This window comes from Rhamphochromis sp. 'chilingali' (assembly GCF_963969265.1).
Source record: "Rhamphochromis sp. 'chilingali' genome assembly, chromosome: 9".
Classification (NCBI taxonomy): Eukaryota; Metazoa; Chordata; class Actinopteri; order Cichliformes; family Cichlidae; genus Rhamphochromis; species Rhamphochromis sp. 'chilingali'.
The window spans coordinates 12592366-12617400 of NC_137936.1; the positions used below are offsets into that span (position 1 = coordinate 12592366).

Below are 25035 nucleotides of genomic sequence, written 5' to 3' on the forward strand. Positions count from 1 at the left end.
AGATCAGTTCCTACCCTTTTTTTGTTTCTAGCAAGTACGCTCAAAACAAATGTTATTTGCATGTGTTATTTCTGCAGGCTCGGACTCCAGCGTGCATACTGAGGTTTGCATTTTTGGCTATGTTTGTGTTTACAGTGCTGGTGCTGGCCGGACGGGGACTTTCTGTGCATTGAGTACAGTTCTGGAGCGGGTGAAAGCAGAAGGGATCCTGGATGTCTTCCAGACAGTGAAGAGCCTCAGACTGCAGAGACCCCACATGGTGCAGACACTGGTAAGGACTTATTACACTTGAACTTGAACTTTTCATTTATTATAATGCCCCATTATGCAGCAAGTTTGTCTTTGACGAGGAGAGTTTGCTTTCATCACACTGACTTCCTTGAAAGATGCTCTTATTGATCTTGTTTAGGTGTTTCAAATGTTCAGACTCAGCTGGCTGTAGACGCTTAATGGAAAACCCTAAAAACTGAGTCGAGTCAAGCTGAGTGGGTAATACTGCAGTTCCTAGTAGAAAAGGGGCGTATGTAGCTTCTGGGTCTGAAAACTGAAGCTAATGTGGAAGAGTATTAAACCCACATTCTTTCTATTGACCAGTGCCTCCGTTGTCCTGTAGAGGTCTATGAGAAAAGGGACCCTTGGCTCTCTTGCTCTGTGACATCTGTAAAAACTAAGTCAGTATTTTCAAGAGTCAAAAAGGGAGATAAAGCAGGTTGATTGACAAGCTGCTAGCCTGAGAGTACGCAGTGCCTCTCAGATTGTGGGCTCGATGACTTCAGTGACTGAACTGTCACAGATTGATAGCTCCAGCTGATGTAGCTGTTTTTTTTTTCTCTCTCCCCTTTGCAGGAGCAGTACGAGTTCTGCTACAAAGTGGTTCAAGAATACATTGATGCTTTTTCTGACTATGCCAACTTCAAGTAGGGACCTGCCATTGATGAATGGATGAATAGATATCCACATGCACTTCATAAAAGCATATACACGCTCCAGAGCACACACATTCAGTATGTTGCCATGCAGAGAGCTGCGTATCCCCATCTGATGGATCTTTGAAAAAACAACAACAAAAAACTCATCACAGCTTGATCTGTGGATGGGATTGAACTGCCCGGAGGAAAAGGGAAAAGAGGTCTCCTCCCAAAGGACAGAACAGGGCAGTGCAGCTGGACAGAGGAAAAAAACTGAGATGCCTTCTTGAATATTTTGTAATGATGTTAATACAGCCCTTCACCCCTATTTTGCTTTCCATCTTCACCCCCCCTCCCCAATATGTATATATATACCTAACTGTGTTGCATTTTATTATTATGGTTTTAGACACAGTTTTGAGTTTGGCTGCATTTTAGGGTGGCACCTGTAATGTATTTTATTGGTATAAATATATAAATATATATGACTATAAATCTAATGCTTTGGTGGCTAATGTACAACAACCATTTGTTTTTATTTTTTGTAAACACCTTGGGGACAGAGACCTAAAACATTTTAAACTTTGCCCGAGCCACACTGTAGCAACTTTGTGTGGTAGCAGAAGTTTCTACATTCACCCACAGACCCTGAACTGTTTTTCACTCCTCAGACATTCACACAAGCAGTTTTTCTCTACATTGGGTCGGTTGCCTCGATTTGGCAAAAAAAAAAAACAAACAGCTTTCCAAGCCAGTTACAGTTTCTCTCTGTTAGGTTTCAGGGGTTCAGAGGTAGCTCATTACTGGAGATCGGAATCTCTGATGTAGCTCATAGTCTCAGGTTTTAATACGTGTAAACGTACACCCTAAATACCAGGAGCCGCTAATTATTCTTTGAGCGTCTGTGTGTGTTTGAACTGGAGCACAAGCTGGCAGAGAGCGCTGTGGCGTGGTTCCACATCGCTTTCTCGTGTCTGCAAAGTGCCAAAGTCCTTCACTTAGTCGGGTATGTAGCTCTGGAGTCTGGAGACTTTCATCTTTAGACGTTCAGAACAGCAAAACTTTTGAGCTATCCAAGGATCACTAATTAAAACATTGAGATTTTATATGCCCCGTACACTCAAGACATGTAGTTTTATTAAGGCTTATATGACGTTCTAGGGTCTGTTACGGTATCAGCAGTAATGTTGATGATGTTGGCGAGCCAAATCATAAACAGTAACTCATTATTGCATCATACAAATCAACAATACCCAGCATTTGTTTTGTTTACATAAGCACTTCAGTATTTTTTTTTTTAATTTTGTAGACTGTATTTCCTTTCTGTCTGGGTTTATAGTTTTCCTTTGAGCCTTCTGGGATTTACTGTCTTTTTTTCCTCCTTTTCTTTTTTAAATATTTGGCGTCGGGTCACGAGACTGCGCTGTCACTCCTTCAGAGCGATGCCTTTTTAATTCCCATCATGAATATTGATAACTGAGGAATGTTTTCTTTTACTCGAATGCTGTTGCTAACAATTTCTCTCAAAAATGGATTTGTTGTTACTTTAAAAGAGGAAATGTGCCATGCAATGCTTTTTTTAAATGAATGTCGTAGGATGGCGCTCAGACTTGAACTACAGTGTTTTTATTTAATCCAAGGTCAACATTGAGGCCATGCCCTTTTTTGATTGTAATAAAAGATAAATGATGTCTGTTAACCGCAGGGTTTTAGGTCAGTCCGCTCAGGAAATGACTGATGCCAGGATGTTTAAATTTACAAATTGAACATATTCAACTTGAGTTGATCTCTGCAGCTGTGTCACCTTCAAGTGGTACTGGCTTCCACCAAAGTCAGGGTATTCAGATATGATCCCACAGCTGGATTTTAAAAGACTGTAATAAAAAATGTAATCTTTTTTTTTCTCCTTCTTTTAGAATTTTCCAGCTAGTTCGGTGTTTCTTATTGTAGCTTTTAACTGTAAACAGACCCATACTTGTGTATAATCTACATTACATTAGCACTCCTTTATTTAATTTATTTTATTAAAAGAAGGAGCACAATCAAGTGTGTCAAACTGATAGTGGCTATATCGTTTTCAAAAATAATAAATTTTGAGAAGGGTTGATCGCATCAATGTTGATTGTTTGAACACTTATGCACTCTTTGCACCAAATGTAAAGCCCTTAAAAAGTACAGAACCAAATGAGAGCTAAGGTCAAAAAGATATGGCCTTGATTTTTACAATATAGTGACTATACTGTGTTTGATCTGTTGAAGGGTTTTCAGGTCTCAAAGCCCTAGGCTGATTACTTAAAAGTAGCGGACAGCTAAGCTGACCAGTCACTCAAATCACTGTTGGCTGTGAGTGGGTCATGTTCTTCATTTCAGGTCTTTTTGTTCCAAAGCATCACAAGTGCTAACACGATTGGTTAGGTTCCATTATGTTTTTCATTTATTTACATTGACACTCACTGGGTGTTTCATCAGGTTATAGAAGAGGGGATGCTTAGCGTTACTGTCTGTTCTTAAATTACAGGGGTTTGTTGTGCACGTTTCAATCATGTGATCATGTCTCACTGCAATTTGACCACAAAACATGACACTGTGCCAAACTGTGAGACCCAATATTTTGTTAATTTTGTTATTATAAGTGAACTGATGAAGTGCCTCACGGGTAGGTTTTCAAAACAAATGAATCATCCCTGGAGTTTTCTTAACTCGCATGCATTTCCTCATGTTTCACCTGTTGACCAATGACAAATCCTTTTTGTGTGACAAATTGAGGGAGCCAGAACCAAGTGTGGGTCAGTTATTCTTTCACATTCCCTGTAGTTGTATATTTGTGGATTTCGTGCTTGTGTACATCAAACTAACATTGACACCTTTATTTTATTTTTTTTCAAATGCATAGTATTTTAATTTCATTCCATATCAGCTGAACGTGGGATCCATGACTAGTAATCAAGTGTTGGTACCCCGAATGTAGAACTAAAACACAGAAATAGGATTTGCATCCTTTACCACCAAGGGAAACCAGTTACCCTTGTTTTATCCCTTTATTCCAGGTGTTTTCCCCCACTGGAGCGTTTTGAATGCCCTTATGAAACTCAATCCACGGTCTCCATTTCTAGAAAGGGAGACAGCAGAAAACTGTTGCCCAACTTTTCTCTTCTCATCACCTTCTCTTTGTCTCCTATTCATCTCCGCTCACTTGTTGCTTCCTTTTTATCCTTCACTTTCCCTCTTGAACCATTCCTCCCAGTGGTCAACACCCTCTCCGCTTTTGTACATAATGTAAGGTTATTTATAATTCATTCCTGTCTGCTGCCTTGCTTATTTTATTTTCTATTCCCTCCTGTAATTTTTTTTTAAAGATGTATATTGAACTGTATCGGGACCATTTTCAAATGTATTACAGATGTGTTTCGGCCATTTTTTAATTTGGTATGATTGTCTTAAGCAAATCCTATTTTTTATTTTGCCTAAGTTTGTTTCTTGTGTTTTTTTTTGTTATTCAACATTTGAATATATGTATATATAATTATATATGATAAAATTATATATAATTATATAATGCCAAATGGCCTTTCTAAGCAAGATACTGTTCAAACCTAATAAAGTGCTTGAGATTTTAACCTCTTGTCAGCATACATCCCATCTCTAAGTACAATTTGTGCGTCCACGTTTTCTCTGCTTCTTTAAAGTCACGATGATCTGACACACATGTACAGCTCACCTCTCAATAACTAATGCTGGTGCTGTGGTGCCAAATAATTGACTATGGGTTGTGGTTACCTTAAGGATCAGGCACTCCTGCTCTTGAAAGATTTCCAGTCAATATCGAACCCTTTGCACCATTCATTCACTGGTGTTGTTGAAGTATTGAAAGGTATAAAGAATGGAAAGCGACTATTTTTGGTAGTGTTAGTACTGAGTTAACCCTTAACCCTAATATTACTCGGTGTGATGGGTACAGTATTTATTTTTATTGACACTGACAAGAAATTCCTAATTTTATATCAAGAGCTGAAAAATGCTGTGATTTAAGAGGCAGCTTTAAGTCAAAATGTTAACACAAAGTCTGCAACACCTACTGAAAGAACTGGATGTTTAGCAACAAACCTTTCACTGTCGAGCCTAATCTGCAGATATCCATTTTTAAACGGGGCTAGTTTCACTTACGCGCCAACATGAGATTCAATTTTATTTATATATATATAATCACATCAGCCACCTCATATCAGTTGCCTCATATTGCAAGAACCCTACAATAATACACACAAATATGTAAAGGAAATACCTTTAGTGAAAATGGTTTCATTTCTGCTTCGTAGGGTGAAAAAAATACATTAATAATGACCAAACTTAGCCCTCTAAGTTAATTATAGTATTTGATGAATAAGGCAATGGGAAAACGAATTGGCCATTAAGGTTAAATTTTTACATCAAAATGTACTGATTTTATTAATGGTCAGCTTGGCCTGTTGTAGCATCTACCACTGACTGATTATGTCTAATGAGTTATGTTACATCTGTAGCAACATATGCAGTCACTTCCTGGGTGTGAACTGAAACATAAATACCTTTTCTCCTCTAATTGACAATAATGTCACCTGTGGATTGGTCAGGAATCCAGTGTATTTGTTCCTCTTCCTATCAGATCCCCCTGAGGTGTCAGCAAGGTCAGAGAGAAAACGTGTGGTGGTTCATTGTGGTCAATACTGGTGTAAAAAGTAGGAAATTGAAGCTTCAGACATTGTATGGCTAAGCATTCTTACTTAAAAGGCCCTCCCTGTTGAGAGCCAGTAATGAAAGCAAGCTGACCGTGTATAAGGTTTATCCTCAATGAGCACTGACTGTGACAGAATGATGATGGATCTCACTAATAATGACTTGAATGTCTTATTTAAATTGACATAGTGTAGAAGAGGATATTGGTGGTATAGATGGGTGTCAGTGCTGTTTACAGATGATAATTGGAATTGGTCGGACCGCATGTACGTCTCGTCCCCATGGATGATTCATTTGACCCCTTAGAAGAAGAGGGAGTCAAAGGGGTCAAAAATGGGCGGGGAAGAATAAGGAAGACAATGATGTGTGCTGGGGGATTGGTCTATATATTGAGGGGAAGAAAGAGGGAGCAGAGAATCTCTTCAGTAAAACACCTCGGTTGTACCGCAAGCTGATTTTAGCACTAAATCCACCAAAGGAAAAGAACATTTTGAAGTGAACCCCTGCAGGTACACTGAGGGAAACTTGGACTGATAAAGCTGTGAAATCTAAGACTAAGGTAAGGACAAATGACTACATTTCTGCCCAGTTTTAGTAGTTTATCTAAAACTATTATTCGATTCAAGATCTGATACTTTCAATATTTACTTTCAGAATGACAAAGGACAACTAGAATATTGTACTCAAAATTGAGTAAATGATAGAAGCGCCGAAAGCAGGGATGTCAAACTCATTTTTCTTTATGAGTGGGAAAAGCTGTAAAATTTGTGAAAATGCAGTAAAAAGTTCAAAAATGTATGTGTTCCTTCACGTTTTCCAGAGCCATCCAGTGGGCCGCGATTGGAGTCTTTGCAGGGCTGATTCTGGTCTGCGGGTCTTACGTTTGACACCCCTGGCTTAAAGTGATGTTATGTAAAAGTTTTCCAAATGCAGTGAAAAATTTGGATGTTCGCCTGAAATGATAGCCAGCATCCATAATAATATAGCAAGTTTGCACTGAAATGTTTTAGCTCAGGTCTTAAAATTAACTTTATTGCAGCTAACAACACTTTTCTTTTTAGCTTTTATTGCAGGAAATTCTCAATAAAGAATGTGTTCTTCAAATATTTTTCAAACTAACTCTATGTCCATTCTTCTAGGTGGGAATATCATGTGTGTGTCTCGACTGGCTTTGCTCTTGGGGCTGCTTCTCTGTGTGGGGGCTCAGCTGTCCTTTGCCCAGCACTGGTCCCATGGTTGGTATCCTGGAGGAAAAAGGGAGCTGGACTCCTTTGGCACATCAGAGGTTGGGATAAGTGTTTGTGTGAATAATTTAACCAATCACTGAGTAGTTTCTGTTGAGAATGAAGATACCCTTTATCCCTTAACCTCAATCTGTTTTGCTTCTTAGATTTCAGAGGAGATTAAGCTGTGTGAAGCAGGGGAATGCAGCTACCTGAGACCCCAGAGGAGGAGTATCCTGAGAAACATTCTTGTAAGTGAGAAAAGCAGAGATGAACAGTAGCATGTTTAATGGTACTTGAATCACAATGTCTTGCCATCAGTATATTTCTTATGATCATATGATCATGAGATTTTGTCTACTCTGAAATCTGACTGACATTGACTGAAAATTCTTGACTGACATACACATATTAGTGAAGTTGTGCTTATCCAGCATTAGTGTGCATATCTGTGTGTAGCCTGTATTGATTTCTGTGTATTAGTCTAATGCCATACTAAATTCTTTCCACAGCTGGATGCCTTAGCCAGAGAGCTTCAGAAGAGAAAGTGACATCTTTCCAGAGACGGCTTTTCTATAGTAACCCACTTCCTTTGTATTTCTGCCTTGACGTGATTTTGTGATCATCTGGCCTTGCTGTTTGTAATGTTTGTCAGTAAATTTGTCTTGTTTTTTTCGATGTGAAAATGATGTCCCAGAATAAAATATCTATTTTGATATTAACTTGTTTTTTTTTCTTCATTTTTGGTGCAGCTAATGATATGAATATAAGGCATAGAGAGAAAACACTGACTTCTTAGATGATAAAAAAGTAGCAAATACATAAATATGAATCAGTTCCATTTACATACTAAGGATCCGGGTCCTGCTGTGCATGCGCAGAGTCGTGATTTTAGATATTTCGATAGAAGAAGTAAATCATTTGAGCATAACAGAGAGATTTTCCCATTGCCGTTTCTGATTATTCGTTAAAGGATTTTCATGAAAACAAGTCTTTAAAATACACAAGACGAAAAAATACGGAGGATGTAAGTTATTAAAACTAGCTTTCCTGTACCAGGACTACAATACTACTGCGCATGCACGTTCAGGTAGGGAAAAAAAGATGGACGACACAAGTGGCTGTACTTCGCTAACTGCGGAGTCAGACTCTCAAAATAACATTGCCAGTATCCCTAACGCGACTTCTGTCACAGGTGCTGACAAAGTAATAAACAATAAAATAGATAGTACCCAGGTTGAAGGTGAGTTGTCTTCAGAATGTGAAAATTCAGCCGTATGGCACCCTACCTGCTGCGCCTTTGTTAGCTTTTCTGCTATGTGGCTAGCCAGCTCATTATTCTAGTGAGCTCGTTAGCTGCTTAGCTAAATTTGCTAACGTCGGCTGCCTAACGTTAATCTGCTTTAACGTGAGGGGCTTTCAGAATTTTATAGCGGTCTCTACGAGGAGGATAGTAGAAACTATCGCCCCGAAAATCTCCCTCTTACCCTTGGCCCAGCTTGATGATTAAACCATGAACAGTTAGGGTACTTTTCCTTATGTTTGTCTCAGAGCTAGTACCAGCAAGTTCGACCCCCACACGAAACGAAACAGTCCCTTTAAATGATTCCATATACCGGTAGTTAATGCTAACCGATTCGTCGACTAACCGGTTTTAGCAGCAGAAGCCATAAACTGTTAAGTGGATGACATAATTTATTTCATCCTACATGGGAAAGCTAGTCTAATTGTAAACTTAGTCTGAAATGTCGCCATTTAAAAAAAAAAAAAACAATATTAAGGACTGCAAACCTTAGCACCTGAAGCATCATTGAGGCTAAAACTTAAAGTTGGCATCCACCTTTTTTGTGCCGGTTAAACTCATTAGTAAACTAAAACAGTGTTCTCAAGGTGAAAGGATAATAAATGGAAATGGAAAGTCATTTGGTAAGTACAATATTTGAAATATATCAGTGCACATAAATTCTTCAGGAGCATCAGAGTGAGTACATATAGAGTACTTGTTTCAGTCTTTTATTTCTTGCATTTAAACACCTTTTAGTGTTTAATTGTCCTGAGGTCCTTTATATGTGCTTCACAGCACTTCATGTAGGATGCCAGTGTTGATACTCAGCACTTTAAAAGTAAACCCTCATCACCTTTGATTGCCTTATTTTCTTTTTCATAGTAATTTTCAGTATTTATAAGTATATCAGACTGTCCCGTAATTTCAATTAGAAAATTTTTTCATGATAAGCACCTCTGCAAGTGCATGTGTTTACATTTGAGACAAACGCAGATATTTTAAATAAGTTATTTTTTTAATTTAAAAAAACTACTGAAGTAAAGTAGTTAACAATTTTAGTTCTTCTAACAGAAATTCAGTCTCCACCAGTCATCATGTCCTATGATTAGTTCAGTACAGCCTACAACATCAATAATCTTGCCTAAACATTGTTATTTACTGGTATCAGCACTGTACTCGTTGATTTCACTTTAATAAATTTCATATTTCTGTGTTGCAAAATGTCCTTCAAAGTTTTGAAAATATGAGCAATACAAGACTGGCTGAACAGTTAGGTTGTTGAAATAACACAGAAACATCATGCTCATTCAGTGTGGTTTAATGTTGTTTCTGGGCCACACTTTATCAAAATATCCGAGCAGACAAGTTATTTCTTTGCTTGTAAAACGTAATATTTAATCCACATGCGTGAGTGTCATCACTAAACTGTACTTTTTAAAAGTAAATCACTAAACAGGTATTGCAACAAAAGGGTAATTTGTCATCTATTTTTTATTTATTTAGGAATTAGTTTAACTTTTTTGTTTTATGTGTGGGTATTTAAGTTGTCACATATTTTTTTTCTTTTTTTTACGTCTACTTTTAGTTAATTGGCACTGAATGCACCACTAGTGAATCAGCTATTGCATCTCAACCAGAATCTGCAGAATGGAAGAAATCAAGTAACAATTTGTTATGGGCTAGCAATATAATATGCAGTATGTGTCAACATGTGTGTTGCATGCTACTTTAGGAAGTGTGTGTTGAGCGGAAATAGTTTTAGAAGATTAAAAAAAATAAAAGTGTATCTTACTTTTCCCTCATAAATGATAAATAAACTTTTCCATAAGGGGAACGTTTTAATAGAAATATGTATTTAAGTGGTTATATTCACAACTCCCCAGTTGTGTAGACCTTTGTAGAATTAGCAGGTCATATTAAAATCATTGTAAATGTTGAATGAGATTTGCCACACTAAGGCAAAGCATACTGTATAAATTAACAAATTACAAAACAAATTAGTTTGTTTTGAAAAAGAACCATTAGATAGGTTAATATATGATCCAATAAAGGTTGTGTGAAAGTTAAAGATTCAGCCTTTTTTTTCTGTGTACTGAGAAAATGGAAGTTGTATTGGACAAACTTTTCTCTTATGTGAATTTAATAATTTAATAGTGTTTCGTTTGTGCTTCATGTTTAAATAAGTTTTCATGTATTCTGCCGCACAGGAAACAAAGCTGAAGAGGCGCTACTGAAGTGTCTCCTTACAGACAGTTACTGCCATGTGTGTGAGGCTGTGCTGCTGTTTAAGTCACAGCGGCTGTCTCACTATGAGGTGTGTTTTATCCTCCAGGCACAAATCATAGCACCGTAGTACAACTTTAATTAGACCTGCCATAAGTAAAATATTTTCTAATAATGTCTCACATGTTGTCCAACTGCAGGGAAAGAAACACGCTCAGAAACTCAAGCTGTACCTGCAGACCAAAAAAGCAGAAAAGTCAACAGGCGCCCAGGTTAGTGGCCAAGTTTAAGTTTTCTTTTTCTGTCAGATGGAGTCTCTTGTCTGTAATCATGAGAACTGAGTGAGGACAAACTAATGTAAGCATCCAATAGTGAAGAATATCAGAGCTACAGTATTAGTGCTTTAATAATATCCCTCTCAAAAGAATATGAGGGGTATATGAAAGCAATCTTGTATTCATAAAATAAGTAGTTTATAGTTTTTGTTTGTTTTTTGCAGCAGACGATGAGTAATGATAAAGATCATTTCTGTGAGCTTTGCAACATGGTATTTAGCTCACCTGTGGTGGCAAGATCACACTATGAAGGCAAAGTCCATACAAAAAATCTTCATAAACAAAGTCTTCACCTATCAGGCAAGTTTGAGCTCTGTGATGCAAAAAGCATTTTCTTGATGTAGATTTTGATATTTACACACAGTAAGGAAGATATGTTGACATCATGATTTCACTGTCATTTTATAGAGAAGTCTACAGAAGTGCGTGCTTCATCAGGTCTCCAACAGGATCCTGATAAGTCTCAGCAAAAACCATCCTCAGAGGGTGTTGTGGAGCATGATTTGGATCCAGCAGTCACCAGTGCTACATGTAGCACAGAGGTTGATTTGAAGGATCCCAACAAGTACTGTGCCCTGTGTACTGCCTCCTTCACGAATCCCCATGTAGCCTTGCAGCACTACAGTGGACGCAAACACCAGAGGAATCAGGCCAGACAGGAGCTGCTCAAACAGCTAGGACACAATGTAGAGCAAGGTAACTTTTTGCCTTTGAGCAAACAGGATAATACAAAGAGCGTTAAATCCTTCAGGAATTTAATAAAAATCACCACAGCAGCCTGAAACCAGGACAGAAACATTAACAAGAAAGGGAAAAAGAAACAGGAAGTTCTGAAGGGAAAAGTGAAAAATCTAGTTGAAACATCTACATCAGCAGTGAAGATTTATCCCAGCACAGGTGGGTGAATAGGAGATAATCAAATAGAAGTTGGCTTTGTAGCATTATTACAGTAAGTATGGATGTGATTCAGATAGTCTGATTAGCTATAATTCTGTGGTTTTGTTATTATTTATTATTATAACAATAATCTGACTTTAATCTGATAAGTCTGACTCGAGGGGATTGAATCAGGTGAGCCAGAATGTCAGAAAGTTTAATAAAGCAGTTTCCTGTTTTTTATTTTCAGCTTTAGGCGCTACAGCATCTCTTTGTGGAGATGGCATGAATGATTTGGAGAAAACCAGAATTTGTAAAACAGTAGAAAAATGACTTTACTAAATCTTTATTGGCCCGTTGAAAGTTGTTGGATTTTTTAAAAAAATCTCTCTTCTTTCTAATCTTTTTCTCCAGGCAGTTCCTTGATGTGTCAGATGTGTAGTATGCAATTTAACTCTGTGGAGATGTACCAGGACCACATGCAGGGAAACAAACACCAGATAAAGTAAGTTTAAGAAGACAATGTCAACTTTTAAAGTGTAATATTTACTACATTGCACTTCAGCTTACCTTTGGCAAGAAGTAATTATTTGTGATGACACTAAATAATATGAAAATAACACTGTTATAAATATACAAAGGAATCGCAACCTGTAACAACCTGACACAAATCAAGTGTTAGCTTAATTTAGATACCAAGTTGGTTTACAGGGAGTTTGTAATTGTAGAGAGATAATGAATTCATTTTGGGCATGTCATTTTCAAGCAGGAACCTCAGAATGCCTCTGTGGTTTACTAAGGCTATATTTTGTAGGTTTTTCATCACCATTTATCTGATTGAATAGCAGCCTAATTCAAGTTTATGTGTTCTTGCTCAGGGAGAAGAAGGTCATCGATCTATGCCAATCCCAGCAAAAACTGTACAGCACATTTGCAGATGAACTGGCTGATTACATTCAGGTTCAGAAGGCTCGTGGAATCACTCCTAAGACTAATCAGGTCCTCCCTCAGGATACCATGCAAAAGGAAGATGAAGCTGAAGAACGGGAAGTAATAAATAGGAAGAATATGGTGGAACTAAATAAACCTGTGTCGAACCTCCTTCCTACCTCCATTTCTCCTCATCAGTCCCACTCTGGTCATTACTCTCCACTTCAAATGGGGTGTTCATCGTTTCAGGGCCCACCCTTGCCGTCACGTGCCTCAAACTACAACTATCCTCCTCCAGTTCTTCGTAACTCAGGTCCTCCACCGCTCACTAGTTGGCCCATGAGAAGAAGGCAGAGAAGGTCAAGCTCTTCCTCCTGTACTACCTCATTATCTTACTCCTCCTCCTCGTATTCCTCCTCCAGCAGTAGTGAAAGTGACAGTGATCATAGTGAATATAGGCACAGAGAAAAGAGGCAGATTAAAACATCCCATAGGGAGAGAGTGAGGAGAGGAAGGGATGAGGAGAGGAGGAGGAAACGCCAGAGGAGGGAAAGAGATGATGACTCAGAGGAGAGAAGAAGAGAGCAATCTGTTGAGTCGGAGGAGGAGAGGAGCAGGAAAAAGTCAAAAATTCATGGCAAGTGGAGACGAAAAGAAAGAAAATCCCTTAAGGAAAACTTTAAAGTGGAAAGAGGAGATCAAGTTATGGACAAATTAAAGCCAGAAGTCATGATGAAGAATAGCAAAGAGACTGAACTGCATATTCAGACTGAAATTAATGTTAAGCAAAGGGAGGGTGAAGAGGATGAGTCCATTAAACCTAAATACAGAAAAGAGAAGAAGAAGGCAAAAGAGAAAGCAGACACTAGGACAGAGGAGGAAAAGCTGTGGGACGACTCGATTCTGGGGTGTTAAACTCTGCAGGAGCAGCTGAAGTGAACAGTATTCTGGACTACTTTTGGCAAACATTTATTATAAGCATGACATTGAAAATAATAATAAGCTATATTAAAATGATTTTAAAAAAATCCTGTCAGCAGGTAGCAAAGGTCTTTTCTATATCTGCTCTAATAACCGAAAAGTGTTTTCTTATACAAGTTTGCTAGCTGGCTAGCCATGTAGAGTCAATTTGTATGTGTATAAGAAATGAATGTATTTCGTTTGTATCTGGAGGAGATTCAGCATTAATTTTATACTATGACACTTTATAATAAGTTTGGTTTGTGTGTACAGTGAGTTGATGGCTGTAATGTTTAGCACTGTTTGTTTATGAAGTACTCTTAACTCATCACTAAGGTAAATTTGATTATGGTTGCGTGCATCTGGCATGGACTTGATAGATTGTCATCCCTTTAGCAGTCTCTGGTTGGCACTGTTGAGCTTCATCCATTTCATCAGTACTGAAAATAAAAGCTCATAGATGTCAGAAGCTTATTCATTTCATTACTTCAGAAGCTCTCTGTGTGTTCTCACTCTCAGGCACAAAAGTTGAAATAAAGCCACTGACAACGTGCTGTACAGAAGTTCAGTGTAAGACGTATTATGAAATGATAAAAATACAACAAATACTGCCTGGCACATGTGTTGCACCACAGCAGATTTAACACTTCATTAGTCTGCAGTGCACTGTGTACATGTGTATGTTTTATGATTGTATTTATACAACCAGAAAACACATTTGCGGTCATACAGGTGCAGATGTTCAAATGAGGACAACTCTTTACATAACCTCAGAATTCAGGTTGAAGAGCAATGTGCAAACTGAACAAAGTTAGTAGTTAAAGGAAACTCCAAAGGGAAACAGTATCACCTACTGTTAAACTATGAGCTATAAAGTGGGCCACTTACACTCCTAATCCCTACTGTCATTTTTATTTACATGCATCTACACAAATGTTCTTTTAAGTAAATCTTAAGGTATCTGAAATGAGTTATCAAAATACTTTGATTGGCCGAGCCACTGTTCCTCTGATGCTCTTGGTACATCACATCTACTCAAGAAAAACAATTTTGTGTTTTTATCTTTTCGTTTGCTTGTGGGCTGTATTGTTAAATGTTCATTGAGAGCTATATGTATGAGCCTAGATATGAAAGTAGTTGGTAGTGGTCAAACGAGGAGTGAGTGTGAATTTATCTGAAAAGTTTATAAAGAAAAACTTTTAAATCAACATGCGTGAAATAACTTCCCATTGTGTTTTGAATGTCAGTCGTTATTAAGTTAGATGTTGATTGGATTGCTGGCGCAAAGAAAAAATGTGGATCATAGAAGTGACACAAAAGTTGAAATGGTTTAGTGCAGAAGTCCTGCAGATGCTGTAAATAATCTTCTGAACTATGGTCTTGACATTAATTATCTTTAAAGCTCTGGTAATGAGAATGACACTGCTACATCTCTGTATTTTTTATGGATGACTTCTCAAAGAATACTAAAGTAAAAAAATTAAGAAAGAAATAGCAGAGCAGGCAAGTAAAACCAGAGCTTGGCAGCATTTGACGTAAAGCATTGAAGTGGAGAGACCAACAAAGGCTTTATAGCTCAGCGATGTGTGAAGAGCGCACATCTGAAGACCCCTGAGATCTGTTTTCAAAGAATCTTGTTCCTCGCCTGAGTGTACAACCCCCGTAGAACTTTAGGGTTCCCACATCCTCTCACTTTAAGATCCCCACCAGACCGTTCTGTACCCTTACCCTTTACGAACGCACAAAAGATCCACAAACACCACATGATTTAAAGGATCATCACTGTTATCGAGCAAGTGTGAAAAGGACGTCTGTGAAAAAGAGATTTCAAAAGTCCTCTCTTTGTCAGAATGGCAACTTTAAAAATTACACATCAAACATTGCAGAGATACTGTCTTGATGTAGGGAAAAGTGCTTCAAATCAGGTTTTTATCTCTGAATGTCAGTGAAACTCATAGTCTTCAACGTGAGGCATAGATTTGAGTTTATTGAGTAGATGTTGATGTATCTTGTCACAAAATGCAAAAAATAAAAATTCATTGTGAAAAGCCAAACATACAATGGCTCCACATTTGGAAATGCATAGGTGTCCTGTGTGTGATGTATGTGTACATATATAAAGTTTAAATACTATATCTGTAATGATTTTCTGTAATTTTAAATATAAAATCAATCAGTGGTTGTTGTTTTTTTAAGCAATCATGAAAATAACTGATGGTTGCAGCTCTAACTGGCTTATTTTTCTGTTTCAAGCAATGTGCCTGTAACTGCCTGATTAAACTTAATAATGAGTCCCCTTAACAATGATGCTGGTGCAGTGGGACATAATGAACATAGTCTGCTGTTTTTACACAGCCAGGGGTCTGTAACTGTTAAATGCTTGTATGTAAGGGGTTGGATAGTAAAAATGTGAATATCAAACAAGTCAGATAATATGAGATATATTTACTTAAGAACTGATTATAATATAAAACTATATGTGCACTTTTCAAAGAAGAAAAAGGTAATGCAAAATTACTTGCACAGGCACAAACTTCACTGGTTTTGACTTTAATGTTTGTTTCATGCGAGTCTTTAAGAACTTTATGGCAGGTGGAATACTGAAGTTGCCTTACACACTCCATTGAATATTTAAATGTATTTTGTATTGTTAATCCTCGTATGCAATTATTTCGTTACAGAGTTTAGGTGCCATATGTGTATATTCCCTTTTTGTTCTGTGCTTGAAGCTCTGTATGTGTGGCTCTGCTGAACTCTAGGTCATGCACCTGGGCAGAGACCACAGCACTGCAAACTGCTGCTCTGGAAATATGCAACATTTTTTAATTGCTTTTGTTTATGTGGGACATAATGTGAGACAACACCACATTTTCAGCTGTGAAACATTCACTTTACGCCTCTATGAATGTTGGGGATGAATACGTTTTCTTTTTTCTTTTTTTTAAATAACAGACTTAACATAATAGTAACAGCTGTCATCGTTGGGCTCTGTTAGTTGAACAGAATAAAGAATGGCATCAATAGGTTTATTTTGATGCAGCACTTGTGCTGATCCTTATCTGTATTAGGCATTTGGGGTTTTAGAGCGTGTACGTTAAAGTCCCAGTGACTGGTGTAATGCTGTTATACCGTATCTGATAGGCCCTCTGTATCATTTTAGGGTGTTGCATTCAAGCCTCAGGGCCCTGTCAGCATAGTTCCTCCCATCATCTATGACAGATAGATATCAAGACGAGAAAGTATTAGCAACCTCCCTCAGCTAGCACACAAGTTACACACAGATACGGATACACAGCGACGGCCTGACAAAATGTTCTTTCTGTCACTGGCATGGCTATTGTTGACAGGACCACTTTGGACATCTGGTAAGACCATCAGCTTTGTCTTTAATCTCATAAGACACAAACGTTCTTGCTGTTGCAAAGTCAGGTAGCTTACCGAGGGATGTTGTTGTTTTCAAGTTCAACTGATAATCGTCTGATTTTTATCTTAAAATGTACATTTATTAAATACAGTCATTGCCATAGCATGTGATAAAGAATGAAATGTGGCTTTAAGAGTCAAAGAAGTGAGCTTTGGTTTGTTGGTTTAACACTTAGACATGATATATATGAAAGTATAGATTATTGATACGGCTATGTTATTACGTTAATTATCAGCCTTTGAGTTTTGCTTCTATACTTTAAGGGTAACATTGCAGCATTCCCCTGTAGTTTTTCATCATCATCGTCTTTTTTATATTTGCATCACTCTACTGGGGAGATTGAAATAAATCAGATTTGTGTCGTATTGTGACACATGTAAACTAAATTAGTCTTGAATGTAACACAGCACTTGTATTTCATTTATTTTTGCAAGAACAGCATGAAGCAAGAGCCAGTAAGTCTTAACCTTTCATACAAACACAGTGTTTGACTTGCTGTGTATGTTTATATATTTCATAACACTATTTCATAACACAGGCCTGTGCATTTGACTTGAAAACATAGAAAGTAGAAAATGATTGTAAAATGCGAAAAGATGTTTTACCACATAGGCCTCTTGTAAAATATCACCTAAATGCTAAATCCACCATACAGCAAATCCAAAATGTCACTGTTAAGAGTTTGAAATATATACAGGAGATTTCTTCATATTTTCATATTTTATATTGCCAGTTGGATTTATACTGGCTTTCGCTATGTAGGAAGCGTGACAACTTGCATTTATTATTACACGTATTAGTATTCCTTTTCCTTAATTAACTGCACATCTTTACGGGAGGATTAGCCATAAACCTTTGCAACGAATGGGCGAGGCAGCTTGTTATATAGTAACTCAAAAATAATTTCGGAGGAGTTTTTGAATGTGCTACAAATGTGTTGCTGAAATCTTAAATGTCGCTCTTTTTCCTAGGTCAAGATTTAAAACAGAAGCTGCTGGAAGAAGAAGTCAGCGTTCGTTACCCTAAGATCCCAAGCAGTGAGACCATTGATTGTGATTGTGGCAGCATGGCTTGTGACTTAGTCTTCTGGTTCCACAGTGACATGAGTAGCAAAGTCCACTTTCTAGGCAGATGCAACAATGCTGACCGTACTCTCTATGGAGATAACGTGGACAAAACACGTTTTAAACTCAGTAAGAGGGGCAGTAAGTCTTTTGCGCTCCGTATCATCAATGTGACGAAAGAAGACAGAGGGATTTATTCTTGTGTCTTGAAGGAAAAAAATCTTAATGAAGTATGGAAGCCTGGGACTCTTCTACTGCCAGGAGGTTTGTATTCTAAGTGCTTCCTGTCACAGTTAAATATCAGGCTAAATGTGAAATTTTCAAAATATCCATCTGATTTTGAAGAGGCAGGTCAAGCTGATGGATGATTTAAGGCTTTGGTGTGTAAATCCAACATATTAGGACTCCTACTTTAATACAAAAAATGTCTAATATTCTGCGGACTCACTGGACAGCTTTAAAAGTGTGGCGCACTTACCTTGGTGTATCAGTCGAATTCAACACCATTTTTAAAACGGTGAAGGTGCACTGCAAAAATGTGAACTAAAACAGTATGCAGTGATTTGCTACTCATTTACAAAGAAAGAATATCACTTTCTGACAGACCTTCATTTAGATTTTTTGTTGTTGTTTTTTTAAATATATATGATCGTTTTTCCAGGAGAAGCAGCTATAGAATGTTTAAAGATACCTGGGGGAGCATGCCACAAGTAATCATGTTTTGTTTTTGTTTTTTTTTAATAAAATTGGGTATGAAAAAGCATTCCAATGTCCATAAGGAGTAAAAGATGGAGCTTTCACGACTCTCTGAAAGCGTGTGTGACTACATATGTAGTCAAGGTAGAATTTCTAAGTATCTGAGGAAAATTCAAATTTGTCGATTTTATCATCTAGAGAACTTAATATCAAAAGATTCAGGGAATGCACGGAAATCTTTGTACAGACGTGAAAGGGGTATGGAATGCCCGTGATGTTCATGCACTCTGGAGTTATTGTGTTAAAAATGGATGTTTCATGGAAATCACTGCACGGACTCCAGAAACACTTCTGACAGTGAGTGAACACTGTTTATCGCTTAAAGCTGCACCAGAGAAAGAAAACCTTTTTTAAAGGTGTTTATGGCATCACAATCAAAATGAGTGTATATTTTTCAAATCATAAAAAATTCTGTTTCCACATTTGGTATGACATAAGGTTTAAATCATTTGCAAATCAATGCATATTTGCATTTTGGAAACCAAACTGGTGTCTTTGACACAAGTAAACGTTGAGAAGTTCTTTTGTATCCTGGCTTTCTGCTTCTCTTTGCCTAGCTGATGCTGCCTTACTTATCTTTCTGAACGAGGCTTAAGCAGTAAAACTTTCTCACAGCACGGGCAAACAGAAGATATTGGTACACATTCAATAGGCCAAATGGGTAAATTCTAACTACAAATAAGAAAATAAAATGCTGAAAAACTGTTCGCTGGCTCAACAGATGTACAGATGGAGGGCGATTCTGTTAATAATCATGTCAATTGTTTCTTCTCTTTGCCAATTAGAAACTTGGTAGAGAATTGCTGCAACAACAACTTTTTCTTTTTTTTTTTTAGAAAAAAGTTGCTTTTTACTTTTCTTAATGGTGCTTCTGGGTGGCTTTGGCTCAGGCGATCAGGCAAGTCATCTCCTAATCGGAAGGCTGGTGATTCGATCCCTGGCTTAACCCATCTACATGTTAAGAAGGATACTTGAACCTTGAGTTGTGTTCGTCAGAGTGTAAATTTTGGTTAGAAAAACACTTAAAGAAAAAAGTGCCTCTATGTGACAGAGATATGTTGTATAAAACGCTGAATTACAGCAGAACTAGAGCAGAAAAGCGTTCTACAAGAACCAGTCCATTTACCTTTCTTTGGTCTTTATTTGACAGAGACCCCACCAACACCACCTCCTAAGCCAAAACCCAAACCACCATCCAAACCAACCTGTCGTTGCAATACAGGCGACTCCAAGGGTAAGTTATTATAGAATAAAAAGAATAAAAAGGACTTTAAATTGTTTGCAGCAGTGCATAATTGAACATTTTCTTGCAAAATGAAAATTGATTAATGATTGATTATATCATGACTCCATTGGGGGGAAGAAACATGTACTCCATTATTCCTTTGTTCCAGGAGGCTGTGGCTCTATGATTCTTTGGCCTCTTGTCGGACTTCTTGGAGGCTTGGCTCTGGCTGTTCTCTGCACGCTGCGTTACTTCAGCCGTGAGTAGCGTTTAATACATTAAATACCGTGAAGTCAACAAAACAGCCGGACAAAGGTTCCAGAAAGACACGACCAGAAATGGATTAAATTGTGCTAATAAAGGTTGAGAAAATCAAATTTTGTGATATAGTAATGTTTTATTTCTAAAATGTTTCCTTTTTTCTTCAACAACATTCTCACTTACAGGACTGCCAAGAAAGTGTCACCACCACTTTGCAAAGTAAATACAACATTAGTAAAAACAACTGTTTTTGTCTTTCATTTTATTTTTCATCCATATGCACAAGAAAAATCAAAATTCTTTACAGTATTTTTAAACTCTGATTCTGCCACCATATGCACGGATGATGCTTTAATCTCCGTCTTCTGTTTTCTCTATTAAGGAAAAGGCAGACGTTCTAAAAAAACCTGCGTCTCATGTATTTTTAAGGTAAGTATTACATATGTTAAATGTTGTCTATGGTTATTGAAACTAATGAAAATTAACAAATATTGCTTCTTTGATTGCAGTGACTGAAGTGCTTTGTTTGAGTGTTCTCTCCGGCCACGAAAGGCATGATTCACCCCTAATATCAGGTCTTCTAACAACATCTCGAGTTTATTTACGCTTCAATGAACTCTCAGCAAGAAGAAAAATTTGCTTTTTCAACAGCAGCAGCAGTAGCCATGTAACATAACGCATGTAATAATGCATAATGTAACATAAAGTTTAAAGACCCATGTTGTGTTTTGTATCTATAATCTTTCTTTCTGCCTCTAATCAGTGAGCTGCATTTAGCGTAATTTATCAATGTGGTTTTCAATTCATCAGGTATTAATGTGCTGTGAACTGTAATCATTTATTTTGATGCAAACATCACAAAGTACACAAATAGACATACAGTAATTGTGCAGTTTTCTGCGTTCTTTGCTTTCTTCTGTACTTCTTTGTGTTTTTCACGTTATTGCAGCAGTTTAGACACAGAACAAAAAGCACTGTCATGTCGGTATTTCTGTGAGCATGCTTGTGTTTAAACAATAAAACTGTATCATTTCAGTCATTTATGGTGGTTATGAGTGATCTAATTATCCAAAATGCAGCATTGCCTAGAAAGCAATGATACTCAGGAGGTATTTTGCAATAGCAGAAATGTTTCCTGTCCTGAAGCTACAGGTCAAGCACTGTGCATGTTTTCCAGTGATAGGAACAGATAAGACGTTCTGGCTTTGTTGCGTTGTTCGTCTTAGATGTCTGTGCCTGTCTGTGGAGAGGGCATAGAGGTTTGAAAGTGGGCGTTGTACTTCCATTGTCAATATTGTGCTTAGCGGAAGTTGAGTAGGTGAGTGACAGGGTTTGGTGTCTTCTTTTACTTTTGATGTGTAAACTTGCATCATATTCAGTTTCTCTTGAACTGCCATGTATGTGGCAACAAGCTTTGCTGTATAATGTTAAATTACAGGCTACAAAGTCATTTCATAGTAAGTGTAAGTCTCTTGCTTCCTTATTCACCCTTGTGTGCATGCATACAGATACACACACACACATACGCAAACCAACCCAGTTACACCTGGGTGATTGAGAAGTGCAAAGACACAACTAAGTTCGCGGTTGATTGGGTCGCAGGGAATGTACGCAGCTCTTTCCTGTGTGCTGGAGCACGAGGATATACCGAACTATGTTCACTGAGATGCTATCGCTTCGCTCAGCTTTGAGCTATTCGTCTAGTCCCTGAAACAAAAAGACCACAAAAAGTACCACAGACTGAACCACAAGCACTGACGGAGAAAGAGGAGCAGTAAGCGAAAGACAAAGTAAAAAGTTTCTAAATTAATGCAGTAAAATAAATAAATAAATGCATGAAAACCTTCTTAAGAGTTTTTGGAAGACATTTCATTGACCAAATGGATTTACACTGGCTGAGGATGTTACACATTTAATAAATGGAAATACAAGAACTATTATACAAGAAAATTAAGGAATGCGTTTGAATTCTTGTAAACTAAGGTAACACTGGTTGAGAAGACTTTTAAAAACACATCCTGTATCAGCACTATGCAAAAGTATTACTGCTTCACAGTCAAAGCCAAGTAGACCAAGGTCACAGTACACTGCCACCTTAAGAAAAGCAAAAATGTAAGTATGAGATAATCTTAAGACACAGCAACACAAATCATAAAGGTGCGCCAACTCATTGGGTAGAAAACTTAATATTGTAATCTTTGTAGAGTTTGTTGTTTGTATTTGCTTTTAATTTTAACATGTATTAAAAACTTATAGAACCCTTACACGTTATTATCATATGTAAGTAAATTCATTAAGTTATGTGATGTATGCTAAAAAGAATGGATTTCTTCAGCTTTCTGTTTCTAGATAGATTTATTTTAAACATTGAGACACAGTTGAAACTAAATGCTCACAGATATGATGAACTGTAAACATTATTTTTCTGTTATTTTTCAGTTTTCTGATGTCTCCTTCATTTGTTTCCTGTAATAGTAGAGTCAAATCAGACATACATTTTTTACATTTACTTTTTAAAAAAACAAAACAAACTTGTTTGCAAATGATAATGTTTGCATAATGTTTGACCTGCAAAATAACAATGTCTTTGTGAAGTCTTGTAAACGTCCATTCATCCATCCATCTTCTTCCGGTTATCTGAAAATACACACGATTAATTTTCTGGATTAAATTTTTTTTTTTGGTGGGGGGGGGGGCAGCATAAATCATGGAAAACAAGTGCTTACATCCCAAAAAAGGGAATTTAATCCAGTACTTTTCTTCTTAAATATTGTAACAGCCATAAACTATAACAGCATGCAATTTTTAATCTAATGATGTGGCAGTGCTATACACTCAACTGTTTGTGGTGAAATCCATAACTATTATCTCATGTTACGTCTTGCTACAGATACAAAATACATAAAAGCCACATATTTATATATTATTTAATTAAATATAGGTAATATGCACATTGTGACACAATTAGGATAAACTAAAATTGAAACTGCAGTTTTCTAATACAGACCATCTTGAGATATCAATATTAAGTACAGTTTCATGCATGTAATAAGAGTCAATACACAGAAAAATTGAGCTTTATCCTTTCATGTGTACAGAAAGTGTTGTGCACTATTTTCAAAACTCTATTGAAAAGTGCAACAAACAAAATTATTCCAAGCTCTTTAGTAAGAAGACACGTACACGTATTATTTCCAATTTGTCACATTTGTATAAACTATTTCAGCTTCCTTCCCAAAAAATCCCAAACAGTATATGTAAATACATCACGTCTTCAGATAGAGAAACATTTTATATGTAAAATGGCCTGAGTGTAAATTTAGCCCATTCAGGACAAATTTGTGCTGCTTGTAAAAAGCACACAGCGTAGACCTTTTTGAGATATCAGTATCAAGGAGATGTAACTTCTTACTTTGCAATATTTAGACAGTTTACTTAGCAAAAGCCAACAAAGTAAAGCAAAATGAAAGTCGTAACAGGAAGCATTATCCACAAATTATGAAAAAAATTCTGACCAAATCACTTTAACTTTGAAGTCTTTTAGAGCGCTCCATTTCTACTTACTCCAATCCTCTTGATGCTCTTGGTTTCCACTTTACTCCTTTTTCTATAATGCTTGAAACCAGACCAGCCAGTTGAGCAGCAGAGCAATGATAACTGAGCCAAAGTGAACAAAAAAATACTATTCAAATGTGTTTACTGGTAATGGTGGCATTTTCAGAACACAAGGATATTCAGCATTATTGTGCTGAGTACCTTTTTTTTTTCACTGGCTTCCCCTGGTCACCCACCACATAATCACACACACACACGCTCAGGTTTCAGGTTGGAGATCCCCTGTGTGACTAAGATAGGGAAGCCCATGCAGGTGTGTTTGTGAGTGACTCAACCCTGAAACATAGAGATGGAAAGGTGAAGTGGGCTAATTGTGTGCTTTTTGACTGGGTCTTCCCTTTGATACAATGCATCAACAGAATCCCCTATTTGCTGAAAACAATGCAAGACTGAAACTTGATTTAATTTGTAATAAATATAAAAGTGACTTATTGAAAGCAAAAATAGGGTCAATGACAATCTGAATTTCGAGGAATTATTGTAACAGTTGAAAGAAAGACAAAAAAGACAGACAGAAAGAAAGAAAGAAAGAAAGAAAGAAAGAAAGAAAGAAAGAAAGAAAGAAAGACGCTAAATGAGATTAACAAACCAAACAAAACTGTGTCCTCTTATTACTCTCACTCCCCCCTCTTTTTCATTCTTTCTGTCTCCTCCCACCCATGGAACAGATCACCCACAAAAGCGCAAAATGTCAGCACTCAGTGCCCATTACCAAATTGCTGCATTTATTTTCCAGCACTGAACCGGAAAAAGGGCTTCGAGTTGCGCCATAGCAGCTGTTGCTCTACTCAGTTTATCTGAAGGGGGTTTCACTTCCGTACAGCTCTTAGACAACATTTCACTTGAAATGATACAAGCTGTAACGCTTTATGGTTGCTACGTTCTTCTTTCCTTTTGCTAGAGTTGTTAGCTCAATATAGCTTTATAAACTGTGAATAAAACTGATAAGATTTAAACTGAAGCAGGTAGGAACACTCTTTGAAATGAATATTCTAGACATTTAATGAATTCAAATTCCTGTCTTTTCCCATAATGAAAATTGTAGTATCTTTTGTTAGCTCACAAGCGGTTTCCTTTAAATTTTCAGTCCCCCAAGTTCCCCAAGACCGAAAAAAAAGACCTGATAGCCATTATCTTTAAGAATGACTTCATGCTGTTGCTCATGCACAGCATAACAAAACAATAAAAACATTTTTTTTTTAAATGTTACTTTGTTCATTTTTCACAAGATTAAAAT

General features: G+C 37.2%; 4 protein-coding genes across 6 annotated transcripts in view; all 4 read left to right on the forward strand.

Annotated features, from left to right (window-relative positions):
• Positions 1–1647, forward strand: part of ptpra (protein tyrosine phosphatase receptor type A) — a 28252-nt gene extending 26605 nt beyond the window's left edge. For both annotated transcript variants that reach the window (XM_080892544.1, XM_080892545.1), the window contains exons 21-22: positions 136–271; positions 847–1647. In XM_080892544.1, the coding sequence (XP_080748670.1) occupies positions 136–271; positions 847–921 (211 nt within the window). In that variant the 3' untranslated portion in view covers positions 922–1647. The remainder of the gene's footprint in view (positions 1–135; positions 272–846) is intronic.
• A 4385-nt stretch (positions 1648–6032) lies between these two features.
• Positions 6033–7535, forward strand: gnrh2 (gonadotropin-releasing hormone 2). Its single transcript, XM_080890894.1, has 4 exons — positions 6033–6180; positions 6761–6906; positions 7012–7095; positions 7357–7535. Exons 2-4 carry the CDS (start codon positions 6772–6774, stop codon positions 7393–7395), a joined length of 258 nt encoding a protein of 85 aa, XP_080747020.1. The 5' UTR covers positions 6033–6180; positions 6761–6771; the 3' UTR covers positions 7396–7535.
• A 325-nt stretch (positions 7536–7860) lies between these two features.
• On the forward strand, positions 7861–14556 carry zmat1 (zinc finger matrin-type 1). Of its 2 annotated transcripts, none has more exons than XM_080891065.1 (7): positions 7861–7934; positions 10337–10443; positions 10553–10624; positions 10852–10987; positions 11096–11383; positions 11978–12068; positions 12442–14556. In XM_080891065.1, exons 4-7 carry the CDS (start codon positions 10858–10860, stop codon positions 13406–13408), a joined length of 1476 nt encoding a protein of 491 aa, XP_080747191.1. In that variant the 5' UTR covers positions 7861–7934; positions 10337–10443; positions 10553–10624; positions 10852–10857; the 3' UTR covers positions 13409–14556. The 2 variants fall into 2 exon arrangements, with proteins under 2 accessions (XP_080747191.1, XP_080747190.1); XM_080891064.1 differs by lacking the exon at positions 7861–7934 and adding an exon at positions 7943–8087.
• A 3273-nt stretch (positions 14557–17829) lies between these two features.
• On the forward strand, positions 17830–21209 carry cd8b (cd8 beta; the record flags this gene model as incomplete). The annotated part of the gene is made up of 6 exons (XM_080890912.1): positions 17830–18205; positions 19848–19931; positions 20092–20181; positions 20369–20402; positions 20566–20612; positions 20693–21209. 5 exons carry the CDS (start codon positions 17830–17832, stop codon positions 20582–20584), a joined length of 603 nt encoding a protein of 200 aa, XP_080747038.1. The 3' UTR covers positions 20585–20612; positions 20693–21209.
• Between the last annotated feature and the right edge of the window lie 3826 nt (positions 21210–25035).

Coding starts and splice junctions, on each gene's coding strand:
- gnrh2 (XM_080890894.1), top strand. CDS start 6,772: ATGTGTGTGTCTCGACTGGCTTTGCTCTTGGGGCTGCTTCTCTGTGTG. Junction 6,907..7,011: donor ACTCCTTTGGCACATCAGAG/GTTGGGATAAGT, acceptor TTTGCTTCTTAG/ATTTCAGAGGAGATTAAGCT. Junction 7,096..7,356: donor GTATCCTGAGAAACATTCTT/GTAAGTGAGAAA, acceptor TTCTTTCCACAG/CTGGATGCCTTAGCCAGAGA.
- zmat1 (XM_080891064.1), top strand. CDS start 7,949: ATGGACGACACAAGTGGCTGTACTTCGCTAACTGCGGAGTCAGACTCT. Junction 8,088..10,336: donor AGATAGTACCCAGGTTGAAG/GTGAGTTGTCTT, acceptor TCTGCCGCACAG/GAAACAAAGCTGAAGAGGCG. Junction 10,625..10,851: donor AAAAGTCAACAGGCGCCCAG/GTTAGTGGCCAA, acceptor TGTTTTTTGCAG/CAGACGATGAGTAATGATAA.